We start from the raw sequence: 19,747 nt of genomic DNA, 5'->3' as shown, positions 1-19,747 counted from the left end.
AGCAACGTGTTGGGAGACCCATGGTGTACATGTACAATGACTTTTCATTGGCAACTATTAAACCAACCAACAATATAAAAGCTCTTTTATTTAATTGAGTTAAATTGAAACAATGTCTTCTAGTACTAATGGACTGATAGCCCTACTGGCAATTATTATCTTGGCTTGTATTTTGGGGCCGGCCTTTATTTGTCCGAATCGACCACGACCCCAGCTATTATCCGAGGCCCCGCTATAAATAGAATCCCGGCCATAATTTCAGGATTTACGGTATTTACAAAATGTGTGCTTTTGGTCATACCCTACCATGCAGTGTGACAGTAGGCCATTAGTGTAAAACAAATTAATTTATTCGCGAAACTTCATGCAGTAGAACTTCACACAGCTAGGCATGCAGGACATAATGTTTGCACAGGAGAGAGAATGAGAATAAGAGTAGAAGCACGCCTGCAACCAGCTAAGGATTAGCTAAACACGAGATTTCAAGGCCATGGACATACATTTTTCTTTCAAAAACAGAAATGGTGAAGGCAGCAAGGTAGGCAAGAGAGTTACATTGCTGGTCAAAACGTTTGCATAAGAACTGGTTTATAATGCTGAATGAAGCACAAAGCTTTACTGAAGCACATACATACACTGTTTAAAGTCACAGACACAACGAACTAAGTAAGGAATAATGTATAGAACGCCGGTCAATACTGGGAAAATAAGTCCTGACAGGGCGAACCGGCCTGAAGAACACAACTGATCAACCGTCTGCTTTCACTTTTGAATGAAGTTCCAGTCCTTGCGTAGTGATATGAAAGACGTATCAGAAGCACAAAACCCGTTGCCATTGACAGCGGTAATTATATGTTTGCAGCGGTAATTACATGAATTTATTTACCGCTAGAACTTTGGGAAATCCCATTCAAGTCAATGGAACGTTCTACTAGCATTGTGAAGAGCCGTATAATAAGGTAACTTTTATATGGCCTATAAATACCGGTAGATATGGCTGTGTAGTCTGTTTACCATAACATTTATTCCTGCAGGCGCCTGCTCACGGCTGTAGGCTAAAAGTTTAACGTGGGCAGGTGACAAAGTATCAGCATTTTTTTACTGAGCGACATTTGTCATTAGGTCTTGTACCTAGTCTAAAAAAGCTGTTCCAGGTCAGTATATAAAGCTATCTATTGCTTGCTTGAAGTCTGGAAATTGCACTTAGGCTACTCGGTTTCGCTGGGAGGGCTTAGTCTACCAGTGCCGCGTTTGTGACGAGTTACGTTGGTCGTACCTGTTTTGTGGCTGTCATAAATTTAAATGGCTTCGCAAGAAGTACATAGAACATAACTTGCACCACTGTCATCTTCTTTAAGAACCTTTCCAAATATTTCCCATATCGCTTTTCCTGGAGGGGTGCCTTTATTATTTTAACTTCTTACGTCTTCAGCTTCTTTACCTCCATCTCTACAGTCTCCACCTACCTATGTGGCAAGTATGCTTCAACCAATGATATCTTTGAAAAGCAATTATGAGTTAAATACCAATTACCAACTCACTTAAGGACAGTTCTTCCCCCCTGCATGTTTCTCACTAGAACTTCTACAACTGCCTACTCATTGAGAAGACATACTGTAGGGAACTGGTTACCAGGGTTGGGTCAGATTACTTTGAAATGTAATCCATTACTGACTACAAATTACATGGCAATTTTTGTAATCAGTAACGTAATCAGTTGGATTACCAAAAACATGTAACGCAATCTGATTACTTTAGGATTACTTTTAGATTACTTCAATAAATATGCCCATTAAGTAAAAGACACCATCACAGAATTGGTGAAAGAATTCTCATTCTATTTTTCTTCTCCACTCTTCTCCAAACATGCACAACTCGGCTTAACCTTTATAAGGGCACACCTGGACAAATAATTTAGCTTTCTCTGGATTTTTTTGACCCAGGGACATGGCCTGAGATTGGCATAAAAAAGGGAAGCATTAAACCCAAATGACACCATGTCCGTTTCAATTGTGGGGGTGAGAATTATTATTTTGGGATGTTTTTCAACCAGGGGGACCTAGTGACTTTCTCAAAGTAAACGGTAACACTTAAACAAGAGGCTACATTAAGATGAGGGGGAAAAGATCAGGCAGTGTGCCGAGAGACCTGCCCCAATAGTAGCCTATGTCAGTTAGTAAGTAAGTATATCTTGTTATCCCATGAGGGACATTTGGTCTCTGCATTTATCCCAGTCAGTGAACTAGTGAAGTCGAACCGGCAAGCCCAAAGGCCGAAGCCCTAACCAGTTGGCCATGGCTGCCCCAAAAGGCAGCATTTGAACATTATGGTCCAAAACATACTGTAGCCAAACAAGGCAATAAATAGTTAACAGAGAACAATATCAACATTTTAGAGCAGACCTCAATCCGTTAAAAAAGTTAGCACAAGGCCATAGTGATGGCAAATAATTGTTCCTGCCTCAAAACCCAGATTGCTGCTAAAAAGGTGCAGTGTACAATCATTGTGGAGACATGAAGAGGCTTGGTGGGTATTATATGAATCATTTTGAGAGCTGTGGTGGTAAATAAAGATGTTTCCAGTGATTGTTTAAAAAGGGTATGAATAACTTTTGAATACGCAATTTTTCATAAAAATGTTAAAAAAGATAAAAACACTTTTTTTGATTCCATGTTTTTACCACATTGTTTTGCAACCTTTTGGCATGTGCAAGTGTCATTTTAAGAACAAACATATTGGTCAAGAGAAAAATCAATATTTGCCAGGGGTATGAATAATTTTGTTCTTAACTATATCTTTAAAAAGTCTAAACAGTGAACATCCGAATGAACCGCTTGTCAAATTAAAAGATAGCTAGGCTATCATAAAAAAGTTGTATTGTTTGCATGATAAAATGTAATCAGGTAATCCCCAACAATGTAACTGTAATCTGATTACACAATTTTTTTATTGTAATCTGGGCTGATTATAGTTACTTAATTTTTGTAATCTGATTACGTAATCCAGATTACATGTAATCCGTTACTACCCAACCCTGCTGGTTACGTCCAGGAGCAAAACCAAAAAACATGAACTCCCTTTTATCCCACATGCTCTTAAACTGTACTATAAGTAATTGTATACTTACTGCACTTGTCCTCTTGATAATTTTAGCTTGTTTTATATATGCCCTTAATTGTGAGTTTTACTTTGTTGTTTGACTAAATTCAGGACTGTAAAAACACTACGTTTTTCTAATGTTTCTGCCATGTCAAACCAATAAATGAAATCTGAAACCTGAATGAAATGTTTTTGCACTGTGTCTTTTTAAGGATGCATTATAAAATGAAATAATTTATCCCTTTAGCCACTCACCAAGTCCTCAGACCCATTATTTAGGGTGACCCACGTATGGCTGTCATTGCTAACCAGCACTTTGTAAGATGTCACCCAGTCACTCCTGAAAGCAAACAAATGAGTAAGTAACAATAAGGCAAAGAAACAATAATGAAATAAGGCAACACATGAGAGAGTATATGGTAAAAATATGAACATGCCACTGATGATCTTATGAACATGTTCCACTTGTCAAGCGTAGTTTTATTAATTAGAACCAGAGGATACTGGATTTACTACCCAGCTCCAATACGGGGGTCATAAAATATTCAACTAAAACTATTGGCAACAGCTAAACTCATCTTCTGGAGTTGCCCTTTGTATCTAAAATCAGAACCATAATAGAAAAGGGTAGACTGCTTTGATTTTCTTTTTAAAAAAATCTCTAAAATCAGGACAGGAAACTGATATGAAAGCCAATATGACAACCACATGGTGACGTAGATCAATGGAAAAACTCGCTTAACCCCCTCTGAAAAAAGTCGACTGGGTTCTAGATCCTTTCTGTAGTGTAATAAATGTATAGAAAAAAGGACAGCACTACAGTTCCTTAAAAAACGTTCAATCGCTCCACGGATATTTGAAAAGAATACAGATTCCAGACTTAAGCATATAAATATGACAAGCATAAATATAAATATGCCAATGGACTTCTTGTGGTCAATAAACATAAAATAGACACCACATCCTCATTTGTAGCGCATTTGGTTCAAAATCTGTAGCCAAAACACTTTTTTGGACAGAGGCCATATTGAATTTAGGGAATTTGGGGGGTCCTGATATACTCAATCATAAATGTAAGTATTCCTATGGGTTCCTCATGGTCAAAAAAGGTAAAATAGACATCAAGTTTGTATTTGTATCTCATCTGGCTTAAAGCAACACCAAAGAGTTTTTTTGTATCTTAAAATAATGTTTCCAAAATCGTTTCAGTGGTTCATCAACTCGTAATTGAGTGAACAGCACTTTCTGCATTCGCTTTGCGGCCCCTATCGGCTAACCGCACTATGTAAGTTTGCCGGATCGGGTAGCGGATCTGTAGTTCGATGGAATGAGACATGAGAAACTACAAATTTGACTTGCATCTGATGTCGCAATACATCCTACTTTCATAAAATCAAGCAACATATTCTACATTGTCTGTGGACATTGTTATTTGCAAAGCTGGTGCTGGATAAACAAATAGTGCGTGCGACAGAGGAAAAGTTCTTTGGTGTTGCTTTAAAAGCTATATATAGCTGAATCCCTTTCAGGCAGCGGCCATATTAGATTTGGCTGCCATCTAGGTCCCTTGGATGCCCTGGCATTTCAGTATGCCCTCAGCTACATCTGTGTCAATTTCGTGTTTGTAGATGAATTTGCACGAACAATGGGATGTGAGGCCCCAAACTACAGCCAAAACTGCTTTTTTGGACAGCGGCCATATTGGAATTAAAGGAATAAGGGGTCCAGATGTACTGGGTCATAAATATTAACATTCCTATGTGTTTCCCATTATAAATTAAGCTAAAAAAGATATCAAGTTTGCATTTGTAACTCATGTTGTTCAAAAGTTATAGCCGGAACCCTTTTCGGGCAGCGGCCATATTGGATTTGGCCGCCATCTTGGCCCCAAGGGTCGTTGACTCCAGCGCCCTAGCTAAATCATTTCAGTATGACCTAAGCTACATTTGTGCCAAATTAGGCGCTTTTAGAAGAATTTGCACGAAAATGTGCTTAAGCCCCCCCACTATTATGCATTATGGTTTGTATAATATTGTTTTATTTCCATTAGGCTGTTGATTAATTTGACATTATTGTTTATTATTGATATTCTCCTTAATATAGTCTTACCATGTCATTGCTTTTTTAATATTATTGATTGAATGGACACTATTGTTTATTATTGCTTTTTCCCCTCATTTTCATTGCTTATTTTATTAGGCTATTTATTGAATTGACATTGTTGTTTATTATTGCTATTCTCCTTATTATAGTTTGACCAACATTCTAATCTGCTCCCTGTTATATTTTAGATATTATGTTGTTTTTTGTATGTGTGTGTCACTTTGGACAAAGGCGTCTGCAAAGTCCCATAACCACAACCATGGCACAATTACAGATTCAGAACAATTCAGAACAATTTCTTCATTCATATCATTTGGGAATGAGTGCCCAAAAAAATTAATCCCTCTGTAGTAACATTTTGTCACCACCTCAGCGTGGTATTTGCACCATGTCAATCCTCACATACTGCCATTCCCTAATGTTATCAGTAAAGCTGTTGAAATAGATAGATAAATAGATAAATAAATAGATAGATAGATAGATACTTTATTGATCCCCAGGGGAAATTCAAGGTCTCAGTAGCATACAGACATCACACACACATTCACTAACAGCAGAAAAAAGTAATTAAAAGTATATAATATAAAATACACAACTAAGCAATAAGGACAGTAGAAGATAAATAATATACTAAATATACTAATATACAAATTATACTATATGAAATGTCTGGCTACTAATGATTGTTCATCCTGATTGTATATGAAACATGTGTGCTCACATATTCTGGTTTTCAGTTCACGTTTGGTTTTGCCCACATAATGGTATTTACAAAAGGACGTTCAGGAGGAGCATGACGGAATTTGCCATGCCTCCTTCTTCATCTTCCAGGTTATTTCACAGTCTACCTGCCGAAGTAAAAGCATTGGCTTAACTTTGCTCGCAGCAACTGGTTTGCTCTCTCGTTTTCAAGCAGAACTTGCCGCCCATTAGATTTGTTTGTTTACAGATTTTCATTTGCGTCTAGGTTGCATTGGAAACTAAGTGGAGATGACAGCGGACTTTAGGAGAAGACTGCAATGGACAATTAGGGCTGCAGAGAGGATCGATCATTGGAGCTGACCTTCCCTTCATCCAGGACCTGTACCAGTCCAGGGTCAGGAAAAGGGCAGCAAAAATCTCCCTCATATCCTGGTCACAAACTGTTCTACCTCCTTCCCCCCGTAGGCGATACAGGGCACTGTTCGCCAAAACCAGCCGTACTCTGCACTGTAGCTTAAATGTTATTCTATTGCTGTAGCTGTATAGCCTGGAAAATCCAGACCCTGGTAATCAAGATTAAGATTAAGGGTCTGGCCACGAATAATGAAAATGGCCCAACACGAGGGGCGGCACAAAGCATGCATTTGAAAATCTCACTGCACGCAATTGGATAACACTAAGACCAATGTTTACTGACTGATTCTGGACTCCGATGCAATTGGATAACACTACTACCAATGTTTAATGACTGATTTGTTGCAGCGCTGTCGTCATCTGTTTAGCTCGCCTCTGGCCCGCCTCAGATTCATCAGATGTGATTGGTTCCTCGCGATGCAAGGGGTAAAAGTAACATGTATCACTATTCATTGCCAGAGTGTCTCGCAGAGACAATTCAAATTGTGTTTTCGTGAGAACTCTGGATTTCCAGGGTAGTAGCTGTAGCTCTGTAGATTAAATTGTATTAATTGTTGTAAGTCATTTTGGATAAACACGTCTGCCAAATGAATAAATGTAAATATAATTTGTGTAGGTGAGATTGTCTGGAAGCTGGTAATATAAGGATCATAATGGTGGGATATTTTATGGCTTAGCAATTTACAAAAATATATTCACTGACATACATATTGTAGCGATCTCACCCTCAGACAAGATTCACCTCTGGCCAGGACAGCCATTTATTGGAACAGGAAGACTCAGACACAATCAGACAACTACATAGGGCAACACAGGGGTAGTCTCAGCCGCACATGCAACACACAATAAGGGTTTACCACACACATCAACACGAGGATAAGCACATGAGGTACAACTAAAGAGACTAACACGCTAACAAATACACAACATGGTAAACGTAACTACAACTATTATAACCGACATTACACATTCTAGCATTCACTCGCACTGCATTCTGGGAGACACTCATTTAACGTTAGACATGAACATCACCGACGCTACAATATGTTATTTACAGTATTATGAATTGTTTTATTAAGTCTTGCCACTGAACAACTGGATGAAGAATACTCCTCTGCATTTGTAACTTGCAGCCCAAGACACAGTTGATATGTGCATGTTGTGACTACCTTTTGATTCTTTGATATGGAAAGCAAATTCATTATTTTGGAAACAATGTGGAAATTTGCTGCAATTTCACAACAGGATTACTTTGGTTATGTATTATGGCTAATTGAACAGAGGAATACTAGTCCAGGTGTCTCCAACCTTTTTGTGAATGAGGGCTACCTGAAGGACCCGAAATTATACGGAGGGCTACTGATTTGAAACAAACAGACCCTTTTTTGCAGCCTGGGTAATCCTCCTAAATAATATGCCTATGTGCCAGGTTCGCACTGTAGTGTGTACAGGGTAAACGAAGGTTTTCAGAGAAGATGACGTTCGGTTGCCATGACACTGCCGCAAGCCTGTGCCCGAGACAAGACGCTCTTAATTAAATATGGCAGGTGAAATGGAAATGATGATCTCTCTGTACAATTTACTGATGTATCTTCAGTTACAACTCGTCATACTGTTTAATACATATTCGTTACTCCAATGCAGAAGGCGAGCGCTGTACTTGTTGTGCTTAAGCGATGGGAGAAAAACGCAAAGACGCTGCAAACCTTACATGGAGCGGCGTTTCTGGATAAGACCCGGCCGAACAACTAGCTGGTGGGACAATTTTGTTAGCCAGACAGTGCTGCCAGAGGAGTGGAAAGAAAACTTCAGGATGTCGAGAGGCAGCCTATACAAGTTAAGTGACATTTTGCGCCCGCACATAGAAGGCCAGACGACTCGCATGAGAGATCCAGTAGTGTGGTCAAAAAGGTTGCCTGTACTCTGTATTACCTGAGTGATGAAGGTAGGCTACGGAAAACAGCTAACTCTTTCGGCTTGGCCCGTCAAACTGTCTCCAAAATAATCAGAGATGTATGTAAAGCTATTGCCAATCACCTGGGTTCCGAATACATCACCCTGCCACTGACTGAGCCTGCCGTAGCGGACCTTACCTGCCATTTCTTTCAAGCCCATGGTATACATCAATGTATAGGAGCTATCGATGGCACACACATAGAAATTAAACAGCCTTCGTCAAATTCAATGGACTTCCTGAACAGAAAGAACAGGTACTCCCTAAACGTCCAAGCTGTGTGCGATTACAAATACAGCTTCATAGATGTAGTTGTAAAATGGCCCGGCAGCGTTCACGATGCCCGTGTATTTGCAAACTCCAAAATTAACAAGCACCTGCGAGATGGCACGATTCCTCCATGTCCCAAAGTAATCGTGGAGGGAGAAAGCCCAGTGCCCGTGTTTATGTTAGGGGATCCAGCATATCCCTTAATGCCCTACCTTATGAAGGAATACACAAGCGGCGGACTGACACCCCAGGAGCAGTATTTTGGAGTGTCCCTTTGCAAAGCACGGATGGTCATTGAATGCGCCTTCGGGCGTTTGAAGGCCCGCTTCGGTGCACTCCGGAGAGCAATGGACTTGAACCTTAATGATTTGCCACTGGTTATCATTGCATGTTTTGTTCTCCACAATTTCTGCGAAGCCAACAATGAAGCACTCGCGCAATCAACTGTTGATGCGACTATTCGTTACGAGCGAGACTTTCAGCCTTCAACTCAGCACAACAACTTCCGCACAGAGTGCAACGAGTCAGAGGGAAGACGCATCAGACATGTACTGACCAGATATCTGGATCCTTGACGTTATGTGAGCCTTGTTCGTTTAGCCAGGCCAGCTGACAGGTTGTTGAGGCTAAGGCCTAATTGTTATCTTAATAAAAGCCTTTGTTAACATTTCTTGATGAATACTCATGATTGAATGTCTATTAATAATAAATTACTAGGCTATAGCATAATGACTTAAAATTAATTGATGTTAATACTGTTGCCTTCATATAGCTAGAATTAAATGGAGAAGTTTGAGATAGGCCTGTGCAGTTGGAAGCAACAGTGAGACCTAGCAAGGCCTAATGATTCTATGGCAACATTAGAAACTTTAAAATCTAAATCATTTAGCCTTTCACAAAGGATGTTTAATTTTAATGTTTGCCTCATGCTGCCACTGAGTTATGTAGGTGTTAGGCTATTTTGTCCCGGCTATTTAATCCCGGTGATGCTGGCATTAATAGATGTGTGAAACCCTGATATCACATTATCAACCTAAGTAGCCTATCCTAGAAGTAAGAAATCAGAAAGACAGGCAATGTAATTTGATCAAATGTATTCAACAGCAAAAAAGATCTCAAAATATTCAACAATATTAAAAAACTGCTAACATATATGCCTACATTCCGAACACATCACAGGAACTGATTAATTCCGCTACCATACACGCACATGCGTCACTCTTCAAAGTACTGGGAGTAAGAGAAAGAGTTCTGTTGTGTTGATGTGGAAGGGCTGGGAGTTGGGTTTGGTGTGTGTGTGTGTGGGGGGGTGTCCATATCGCTGGCTGTTCAGCTGGTGGTAGAGAGGATATTGAGATGGAGGCTGCTGGAACATCGACTGGCACATCATGGCAAAGCCCTCTGCAATAGAATTGGTGAGCCTCTCCACACTTCCAGTTAATCTTGACATGTTGTCAGAAAACTCCTTCTCGGTTTCCTCCATTCGCTGAAGCACCTGTCGTTTGAGCTGCAATTCCTCCTTTGCAATTGCGTTGGCTTGCTCTTCAGAGGGAAGTTTTCGCTTTAGCTTCTCGGAACGGTGGGTCGATAGATAAGCTGCAAGCCTGTCTCGACGACCAGTATACCCATCCTCCTGAGGATCATCTCGGCTCTCAGCAGGTGAAGAACTGTTTACCTACAAAACATCAATCGGTTAGCCACTGTAGTCCTAGCACTATGTAGCTGTCACACAGATCGCTAAATGCTTGTAGCCTAGACTACAGTTAGCACCAGTAGCCTAGGCTACAAGCTGCTAAGTTATTGTCTTGGTAATGACATCTGTTTTTTCTCTTGTTTTTCGCCGAAATTAAGGCACAATATTTTGAGTGTCAACTGTGCAAAACATCAACTTGAGACATAAGCACTACAATAGTCAGAGTTTTAACTTACCATGGTATCGTCGGGATCTACCAGGTCGCTTGTTTCCAGGCCAGAGCTTAGTGTGGTTGTTGCTGGAGATCCGCCCTATATGTTCTGGCAGAGATCAAAATATAGCAGGACAACTCGTCCATGGCCACTTTTCCTCCCGGAATCCACCGCCTGCCTATATTTACCTCTAACTGCCTTCAGTTTGGTAGTTACGGCTGTTTTCGTAATCTCCTCTACCTTGTGAGGAAAGTCCTTTTCATCAGGGCTACTACCGCTGGCATCAGCTGCATATTCCGTCACAAATCGCTGGAGAATATCTCCATATTTTGTGACACACGACTCCCAATCTACATTTTCCACGGCTTTCTTTGTCTTGTAATCCTCAATAGCAACTCCACCTCCTTGTCGGTCCATACAAAAAAACTCGCCTTTGAACTTTTTGATTGCGCCATTGTAACGTTAACCAGCTGTTCAACTCTGCAACTTTTTACCTAACGCTATCAGCTGATCGCGCGCCAGTAATCTAAACAGAGAGGCGTGGCAGGAGTGGCGTAACCATGACAACAACTGTTTATCAAAATAATTTCAGTGTGGAACGTGGATGCAAAACATTCGGTAAACATTAGTGTGGACGGAAATCGTTTTCATGGCAAATGTGCTTTTTCATATTTACCCGGGTTAGTGTGGACAGGGTCTTACTTTCTGTTTTGTCATTTCACCCACATAACATATAAACAGGAAAACAGTCACATGTAAACCAACAATAGTAAACTATTACTATAACCACAAACCCTATGATATTATATATGAATAAAGTAGCCTGGTCAATCAGTTCCTATCGTGAGTGCCTTTGTAGTTCTTCAGGGCCCTATTTTTACTACCCCTGCTGTCAGTGTCCGTAATGGACGTGATACAATCATCACTATTACCACTGGCACCTCCAGCTATGTTGGGCAGAGGGTCGAAATAAGCATGATATGCTTAGTGGACACTGCATACATGCAAAGACGCACCTCCATTCACAGACGCACCGTGACTATCACTGTCAATAGACGATCGATCATATTCTCCAAAAGGCCGATATTCTTCTTCAGAATAGGAATAGGTGAATAACAGACCCAAGACTTCATCACGCATGAACTTTTTTTCAACATCTAATCACACCTAATCACATCAACCTACCCATGTCATCCCTTATGAAATAGCCTACCGCACAAACACAAAGGGTCTAACTTTTACAACACTGGCTGTAGGCTATGTGCGCTACTGTAGGGTGTTGCAAGCTTTTGAAAAATTCTGGGATGAGGGAAATTTCTCCCCCGGGAATTGTTTTAAATTCTGGCTGCTAAACACACTATTTTAACACAGTTTGGGAGGGACAGAAATACCTTTACAGAGAAAGCGGCTCTGGCTCAATTAGGTGAACATACCTTATAGTACAGGAAACAAAGCCCCAAAAAGGCCTTAGTTTTTGAAATACCTCCACCCGAGGTAGAACAAAGCAAAACCATATTATGTCTATTTCATGAAACGGATTGTTGTATAAAAATATTTTACTGCACAACATGTTTTTTTTTTATGTTTCTTAGATCCTGCTCAAAACCGGAAATTGTGAAAATTCCGAATTTTACAAAAGGGACTGAATACTTTATCACATGTATCTTTGTAAAGAAACTCACCAAATTTGGACTGTGTGTCCACAGCAAGTTGGTAAATGTCATGAAATAGTAAAATAACCAATTAATGTGACCATTTCTTAAAATACATACCCATAAACATGACTAGAATATAGGCGGAAATAAAATAAAAGTTGAAAAACAACATACCAGATCCCTACAAATGCATGTAGTTTTGAAAAGTAAGTCAACAGGTATCACTGAGTACAATTTACAAGCACTAGAAACCTTTGTCATCTCATGGAAATGAATTGTTTGACATTTAAGTAAACTCTCTAGTGTCACTAACTGACATCCTGCACCACTAGAATTTTTTTAGCGGAATTTTTACAATGGGGCCCTATAAGCATAAATAAGGATGCAAGACATGTTAGAACTTGCATGTATATACATATGCCTTTGATTCAAGTTTTTTTCACAAGCATTTCCAGTATTTCTATCTATAGTGCCATGCTGTCCCAGGTAGAACACTACTATGAGTTGTTGCAATTGTTATAATTGTTACATTCTTGGGGAATGTAACATCTCATGTGTGCACAAAGCTAAAGAATTAGCTCATACACTCTGACAAACATTTAATAAGCAATCACTAGTTTTGACTGGTGAAAATACTTGAAGTGGACTGCCAATACTATCAAAAAGGACAGGATCATCTTTGAGAAGGAAAAGGTAAGACCCACTTTTCATCTCAATTTGACATGAGTGTGACACCTGGCGGCTCGCCAAATTTGTGAGGAGGGTGAGGGGGTAGACGTTCAGACAGTGTGAAACCTGAGGTAAAACAAAATAAGAAAAATACAATAAAGCACGTACTAACATCACAACATAATGTAAAGATGTCTTTTCATTCAAATAAATGGAAAACCTTTGTGTTCTTGCAATCAGGTTGCATCAGAAAAGGTATCTAAAAGTTTGTCATCTTTCCTTGAAGAAGCACATTACCAAACCCAATTGTTCATTGAACAGCGACTTGCCAAGGACACAAGAACTAAGAGTTTCTGGGAACCAGAGAGGAGAAGGTGTGCTGTGCTGTCCTGTGCTGACATGAAAACACCAATGTCAAAATGCGGTTCTTTTTAGGAGACTTTTAGCTGTGTCTAGCCAAAGAAATGTGTCTATGGTTAATGTTCTGTCCCACGAGCTTGCTGTTGTGCCACCTGCTTTATTTTATGATGATGGAAAAATGAGAAAAACTTCCAAAGCTGAGCTAGGCAAAAAACTTGAGGGAGGGAATTTGTGTGCATTGCCTGACACAACAGGACCATCAGCATATGTCCTTGATGGTATGGCATTGCTCCAAAGTCTTAACGAGTCTGGATTTCGATCTTTCAATGACCTTGGAGAATGAGTTCTGAAAATAGTCCTTTCTTTGTTATCTGGTGTGAAGAAAGTCAGCTGTGTTACTGTTGTTTTTGATAGGTATGACAATCCAAACTGCATTAAGCAGCAAGAAAGACACCGACGTGGAGCTGAGAATGGACCAACACATCTAATCTCCGGAAGCACAAAGGTGCCAAACTACAGGAGATTTCTGTCTAATGGTGGTAACAAAGCCATGCTTTCAAAATGTATCTGTGATTACATCACAGCCTCAGGACCAGACAGACTAAATGAAGAACAGACAATTGTCTTGGCTGGAGGTTTTGCAAAAGCTGGAGACAAAGTTCATCCAAAAAGACAGAGTGAAGAGCCTTCCCGAGCTCAGCTGCGACCATGAGGAAGCCGACACACAAATAATGCTACATGCCATCCATTTAAGCAAAATGTATACAAAAATAATTATCAGATGTGATGACGCTGATGTCCTTGTGTTGCTCCTTTATTATGCCAGCATGTTTGGCTCTGCGTTGGTTTTTATGCACAAAGGTCACACTGGCAGAGGAAGGTTTGTGCCAATCTGTGCAATGCAGGAACACCTCGGAAAAGCCTTCTGCCAGTGTCTTACAGCATGTCATGCATTGACAGGATGTGACACAACGAGTAGCTTCTTCAGAATTGGCAAAACAACTGCCATCACAAAGCTGCGTAAACATCTGGAAGAGCTGACTGGCTTGAGTCACTTTGGTTTGAGTGAGAACTTGGAGGATTCTTTTACCTGTGGCCAGAGAGTTCATTTTAATTTTGTATGGAAGAAAGAAAAATGAGCAAGGTAAACATTGTGCCACTCTAGATGAACTTCGGTACTGGCTTCCACCTCTGACACGCCAGCCTCTCATCTACCCCCCAACAGAGGGTGCATTTAGGCAGCATATTCTGAGAGCTATGTATCAAACTGCTATTTGGTGCCACAGCCATCACCATCACCAAAAATCAATACTCTGGAACCCTGTTGGGAAAGGCTGGAAATTTACAGGTGGAATTATGGAGCCGGTGATGTGTGTAAAGCCAGCAGCACCTACAGTGGGCAGTGCTTCGACTTGACCAGCTTCACTCGCGGTCCGCGCGTGGGATCACGCGGTATCACGCGACTTTAATTTGTATTTTCCCAGTGAGATGCTGCAACAACCCAAACAACCGGTAGATGGCTCAAGTGAGTAGGGTGTCTCGTAAAAAGAAATGGAGCCTGGAAAACCCTACACAGACTTCACTACAGACTTTAGCAGACTGGTTTAGAAATAATTTAATAGCCAGAAATATGCCTGCCCTGCCCTAATAAAGAAATATTTGGTTAACTGCGAGTGAATCCCGTTTGCAGCCGTAGAAGAAACGCAGGACAAATTAAACATTCTGGGTTTCTCCGAGTGCAACGATGATAGACAGACATCATTTGGACAAAATATAGAGCATATTAACCTCCGTTGCTCAGCCAAATGCCTTCCTGTTACGTCCTGTTATCACGGAGTTACAGGCATAAACGATTTTTTAAGGTCACAAGTTTACTTCATTAGCGGTTTATTTTTTTGATTGTAAAGCAATTTACAAAAGATTCACTGAACAAAAATGCTGATGTGGTACATGAAAATGTAGCTAAAAATGTGGAGAATACAATGCAATCAAGCATTTTGGACGATATATTGTCACAAGCTGGCAGAATAGGCAACAGGCCGATGTGCGTTTTATTTGGAGACTGTTTTGCGCGACAGAGACCGAGTTTGCTGCTGATATTCTGGGGATAGGCCTAGCCAATGTACAACTTTTGCCTTTTAATATATTTGCTGCATTAGATCAGTCTTTCTAGAACAGGCAAGGGCTTTCTAGCCTCACGTCAGCAGCGCTGCATCACCCATATAGCCTACATTAAAACAACCAGCGGATGGTGGGCGGGTGCAGTTTTGAAAATTGGTCAACAAACTTTGGTGCTGATGGATGGCTGATGGATGATAAGTTTTGCTATGCAGTTATGGTTGAAATAATAGCCCATCAGCGCATCTCTAGTTTGTGTGCCTTTCTCTCGCTCAGAGGGGAGGGAGAGGCTGAGGGTCGATCCAGCATGGATTCTAAACTCTGTGGTGGATAGGATCTACAATTAGGTGTTAATAATATTACCACGTTAGGTCGAAGTACTCCCAAGTGCTATTGCGCCACACATTGTAGTTCTCATGTTTATTCGCTTGGAAAATCGTCACGTTTCATGTTGTGTGCCCTAACATTTTTCATCAACTACTCGTGCAACTGTATTTAAGTAGGTAAAACGTGGAGGTGTTTGAATACTGCTATGTGCCTCTCTCTACGGCCACGGCAGAGCCCGCTAGCATAGCAACATGCTAACACATTCGCGCCGCGCGACAGAGCGTTTGAGTGCACCTACCGACGCGGGAGAGGTACGACTCAACTCGTGAAAGTTGCGGTAAGAACATATATCACTACTGATTTTGGGTGGCGTGTTCCTTTAAGTCCTAAGTTAAGATAGGAGAAGTGTAAGATAGGATTTTTCTCAATTTGGTATTACAGAAACATATCCTATCTTATCTCAGGTTAAGATATCCTAAGTAGGCGATCTAGCATCGACGTTCAGCTTTTATGTCTGTTACTTAGCAACAGATGAAACTTGTTGTTGGATCACCTCACTTCACAACTGATCATAATAATAATTCAATATGGAGTTCATTACCCGTTGGAAACTTGATGTAACGTCACGCTAATCCACCAATGGCTTTTGCTACCTCTGTTAAAGGAGAATTCCGGTGTGATATTGACCTAAAGTGTGTTGAAACATGATACCGAGTGTGAACGTATGTCTAGCTCATCTCGGCTTGTCCCCTGCACTCAGAAATCGGGCGCTAGTTATCGGCCTAGCCATGCAAATAAATCACTGTTTTACACCATTTACGAGTCTCAAAGTAGCTCCATATTTCATTGTTAGACTTCCGAGGGCCTTGACATTTAAAACGAGACATTGTGAACTTTGAAAAAGCACTGGTAGTTTATTTACAAGACGATTTATACAGACAGTACCTGCGCTACATATAACAAAAGAGCTGCCATCTCGCTTATTTGTAACAGTAATTTGACAGTTAGGAGAGCTGATGGGTCATCCTAAAGTTAGGACAGTTTATTTAGGATTTTGGTAACTTAGGATATTTCTGTAATACACATTTCCTATCTGGAGTTAAGATAAGAAACTGACTTTAGGATCGGCCGTTCTGTAATTACTTTTTTCCTAAATCCGATCCTAACCCTTGTTACCGTAGTTACCAAACAGATAAGATAGGATTTTCGAGTTAGGAAGTTTCTGTAATACGCCCCCAGGCCACCTGCAGCCTCAGGCTTTAAGTATACAATCTGGGTCAATTAAGACTACACATCCTATTCAACTGTTTCCTCTGCCCAAAACTGTTTCAAAATAAAAGTCCTCACTACAATAATCCACTGTTAAACAATGTAACCCATTAAACTACTGAACTTTTTACATTCAACTTTTAAACGGTCTACTTTTAAACTATCATTCAACTATCTATCTATTAAACTAGCTGTCTATCAACAACTTTTAAACTTTTAAACTATATACAATTACTAGCTGTCTATCAACAACTTTTAACTTATCAACTATGTCAACACTTTTCATCAACTATGACTCCTACCCACTGTAGCTAGTTAGCATGGTTAGCAAAGTTAGCATGTTAGCATTGCTAACATTTTTAACAAAACTGTTAAAAATGATTAGCTAGGTTAGCTAAGTCACATGGTTAGCATAGTTAGCATGTTAGCATGCTAGTTAGCATTTTTAGCAAAACTGCTAAAAATGATTAGCTAGGCTAGCTAAGTAACACGGTTAACATAGTTAGCATGCTAACATGCTAGTTAACATAGTTAGCATAACTGCTAAAAATGATTAGCTAAGTTAGCTAAGTAACATGGTTAACATAGTTGGCATGCTAGCATTGCTAACATAATTAGCATGTTTAACAAAACTGCTAGAAAATGTTAGTTAAGTTAGCTAAGTAACATGGTTAGCATGTTAGCATTGCTAGCACTACTATAAAACATTAGCTAAGTAGCATGGTTAGCAGAATTAAAAATCTTAGCATAACTGCTAGCAAACATTAGAGCCATTCCAACTTTCAGTTATCGTCAAATATCTACCTATACACAACCATTAAACTGCTAGAAAACTAGGGCTGTCAATTGATTAAAAAATGTAATCGAATTAATTACACACTCTGTGATTAATTAATCTAAATTAATCGCATATATAATTTTTGCTGTGACAGTATTTGAAATATTTAAATTCAAATCGAATCATTGAATAATCATCATTAGTGACATTAAAGTTCAAAAACTCTTTTATTATTATTTTCACTGTTCAAATAATGGCCATAATAATCTATGATATGACCTAATATGCTGAGAAAATAAATTCAAAAGTGCTTAGGGAAGAAGTTTTTTTTCACTACAAGGCATTTCAGGCCACAGATATAACCTAGGGGACACAATGAAAATAAATTAACACTCCCCTCAATGTCAACACTATTTCTTTGCATTGAACTCCAGTGATATGCAAATTCCTTGCTGCAGACATTGCAGAGGACTTTATTTTAATCAACACTTTATATTTTTAACACCATCAGGCCATTTTTTAAAAGTAAATGTTCCAATCAATGATCTAGGCAGCACATTTTCTTCTCTCTCCTTCATTTTACAGTCTAATGGTTACTGACTAGAACGGCTCGGGGTCAAAGGTCTTATGGAATCGATTAATCTGCACTATTTTTTTTAATCAGTTATTTTTTCTCAAATTAATTAATCGAAATTAATCAGTTATTTTGACAGCCCTATAGAAAACGTTAGCTAAGTAGCATGGTTAGCAAGTTAGCATTGCTAACACTGCTATAAAACATTAGCTAAGTAGCATGGTTAGCATAGTTAAAAATCTTAGCATAACTGCTAGCAAACATTAGAGCCATTCCAACTTTCAGTTATCGTCAAATATCTACCTATACACAGCCATTAAACTATTTGAATATCAACATTCATTCAACTTCCAGTCTGTCAACAGCTTTTAAACTATTTACCTTCAACTTTTAAACGGTCTACTTTTAAACTATCATTAAACTATCTATTAAACTAGCTGTCTATCAACAACTTAAACTTAAACTATCTACTGTCTATCAACAACTTTTAAACTATCTACATTCAGCTTTTAAACAGTCTAACTTTTATTAAGCTATGCAACCACCATGTCTATCCTAGCATCACCGTAGTAACCATCTCTGTATTATCTGTTTTAAAGGGGACATATTATGCAAATGTCACTTTTTGCATCCTTTTGTACCTCCATTTGGGTCTCTATTGCTCCTAACAACACTCCACGCGTGCAAAAAAGCCATCCATGCGTTTTCTGTGAGTCAGTTGAACGATATTGGTGTCAGGAATCATAGGCTTCTATGAGCCATTTTCTGGCTCCCTTAACCTGACGTCAAAATAAGGGAATTTGCATAGAACCACCCTGGCGCCACCCCTCACCTCTCAACCCCCATATAGCCCCACCCACCCAATTAGTTGAAGATCGCCATTAATTTGCTGGTTTAACGAGCACGGACACCAAGCTCAATGACTACAAGCAAGAGCAAGTCACACATGAAGTGTTGTGTTGTTGGCTGCACAGAACAACACAAATCCTTGCACTTTCTCCCAGCCAAAGACGACAGAAAAACCGAGTGGCTCCACTTCATTGTCGATGGCCATGTTCCAGCAACAGTCGGCAAAAATTTTGTGGTGTGTGCGAACCACTTCAAGACAGACTGCTTTGAAAACTTAGGACAGTACACTGCAGGATTGGCCATCAAACTTTGTTTGACAGAGGGATCTGTACCTACTGTTCGTGGCAAGTCACAAGATGAGAGACATGTAAGTACTTTCAAATAATGACTTTTGTGTTTCTATCGCAGTTAAGCATGAACTAACGTTAGGCTGTTCGTGTTTTGCCATTTAGCACAAGCTAACGCAAACATTACGGCTAACTTTAGCCCTGCATCTGCTTGGAGTGAGCATTTCCTCCATTCCAAATTGCAAATGCAGCACACAGCCGATCGAGTCATATTTGACAATCCCAGTCAATAATATCTGAAAGTAATGATTTGAAAATATTGTCTAGACGCTAGACCTCCATTAAATATTGTCATGTTATCCACAATTGAGGCGACCAACAGCTAAAAGCCCTTAGTATAAGCTAATGTTAGCT

At 39.7% G+C, this 19,747-nt stretch overlaps 1 protein-coding gene across 6 annotated transcripts in view; it reads right to left on the bottom strand.

The window, feature by feature from the left end:
* Positions 1–19,747, bottom strand: part of LOC143099259 (inactive carboxypeptidase-like protein X2) — a 386,609-nt gene that overhangs the window by 308,233 nt on the left and 58,629 nt on the right. For 5 of the 6 annotated variants that reach the window (XM_076262344.1, XM_076262343.1, XM_076262345.1 and 2 more), the window contains exon 4: positions 3,355–3,439. The exons of the other annotated variant lie outside the window; for it this stretch is intronic. In XM_076262344.1, coding sequence (XP_076118459.1) covers positions 3,355–3,439 — 85 coding nt within the window. The remainder of the gene's footprint in view (positions 1–3,354; positions 3,440–19,747) is intronic. 6 annotated transcript variants of the gene reach the window in all.

The sequence above is a fragment of the Alosa pseudoharengus genome, unplaced genomic scaffold (genome assembly GCF_046254945.1).
Source record: "Alosa pseudoharengus isolate Yale_2024_CS ecotype anadromous, Long Island Sound unplaced genomic scaffold, YU_APseudo_1.1 YU_APseudo_1.1_scf_26, whole genome shotgun sequence".
NCBI lineage: Eukaryota > Metazoa > Chordata > Actinopteri > Clupeiformes > Clupeidae > Alosa > Alosa pseudoharengus.
Note: the sequence above shows the minus strand (reverse complement) of the source record. Positions and strands in the feature narration are given on the sequence as shown.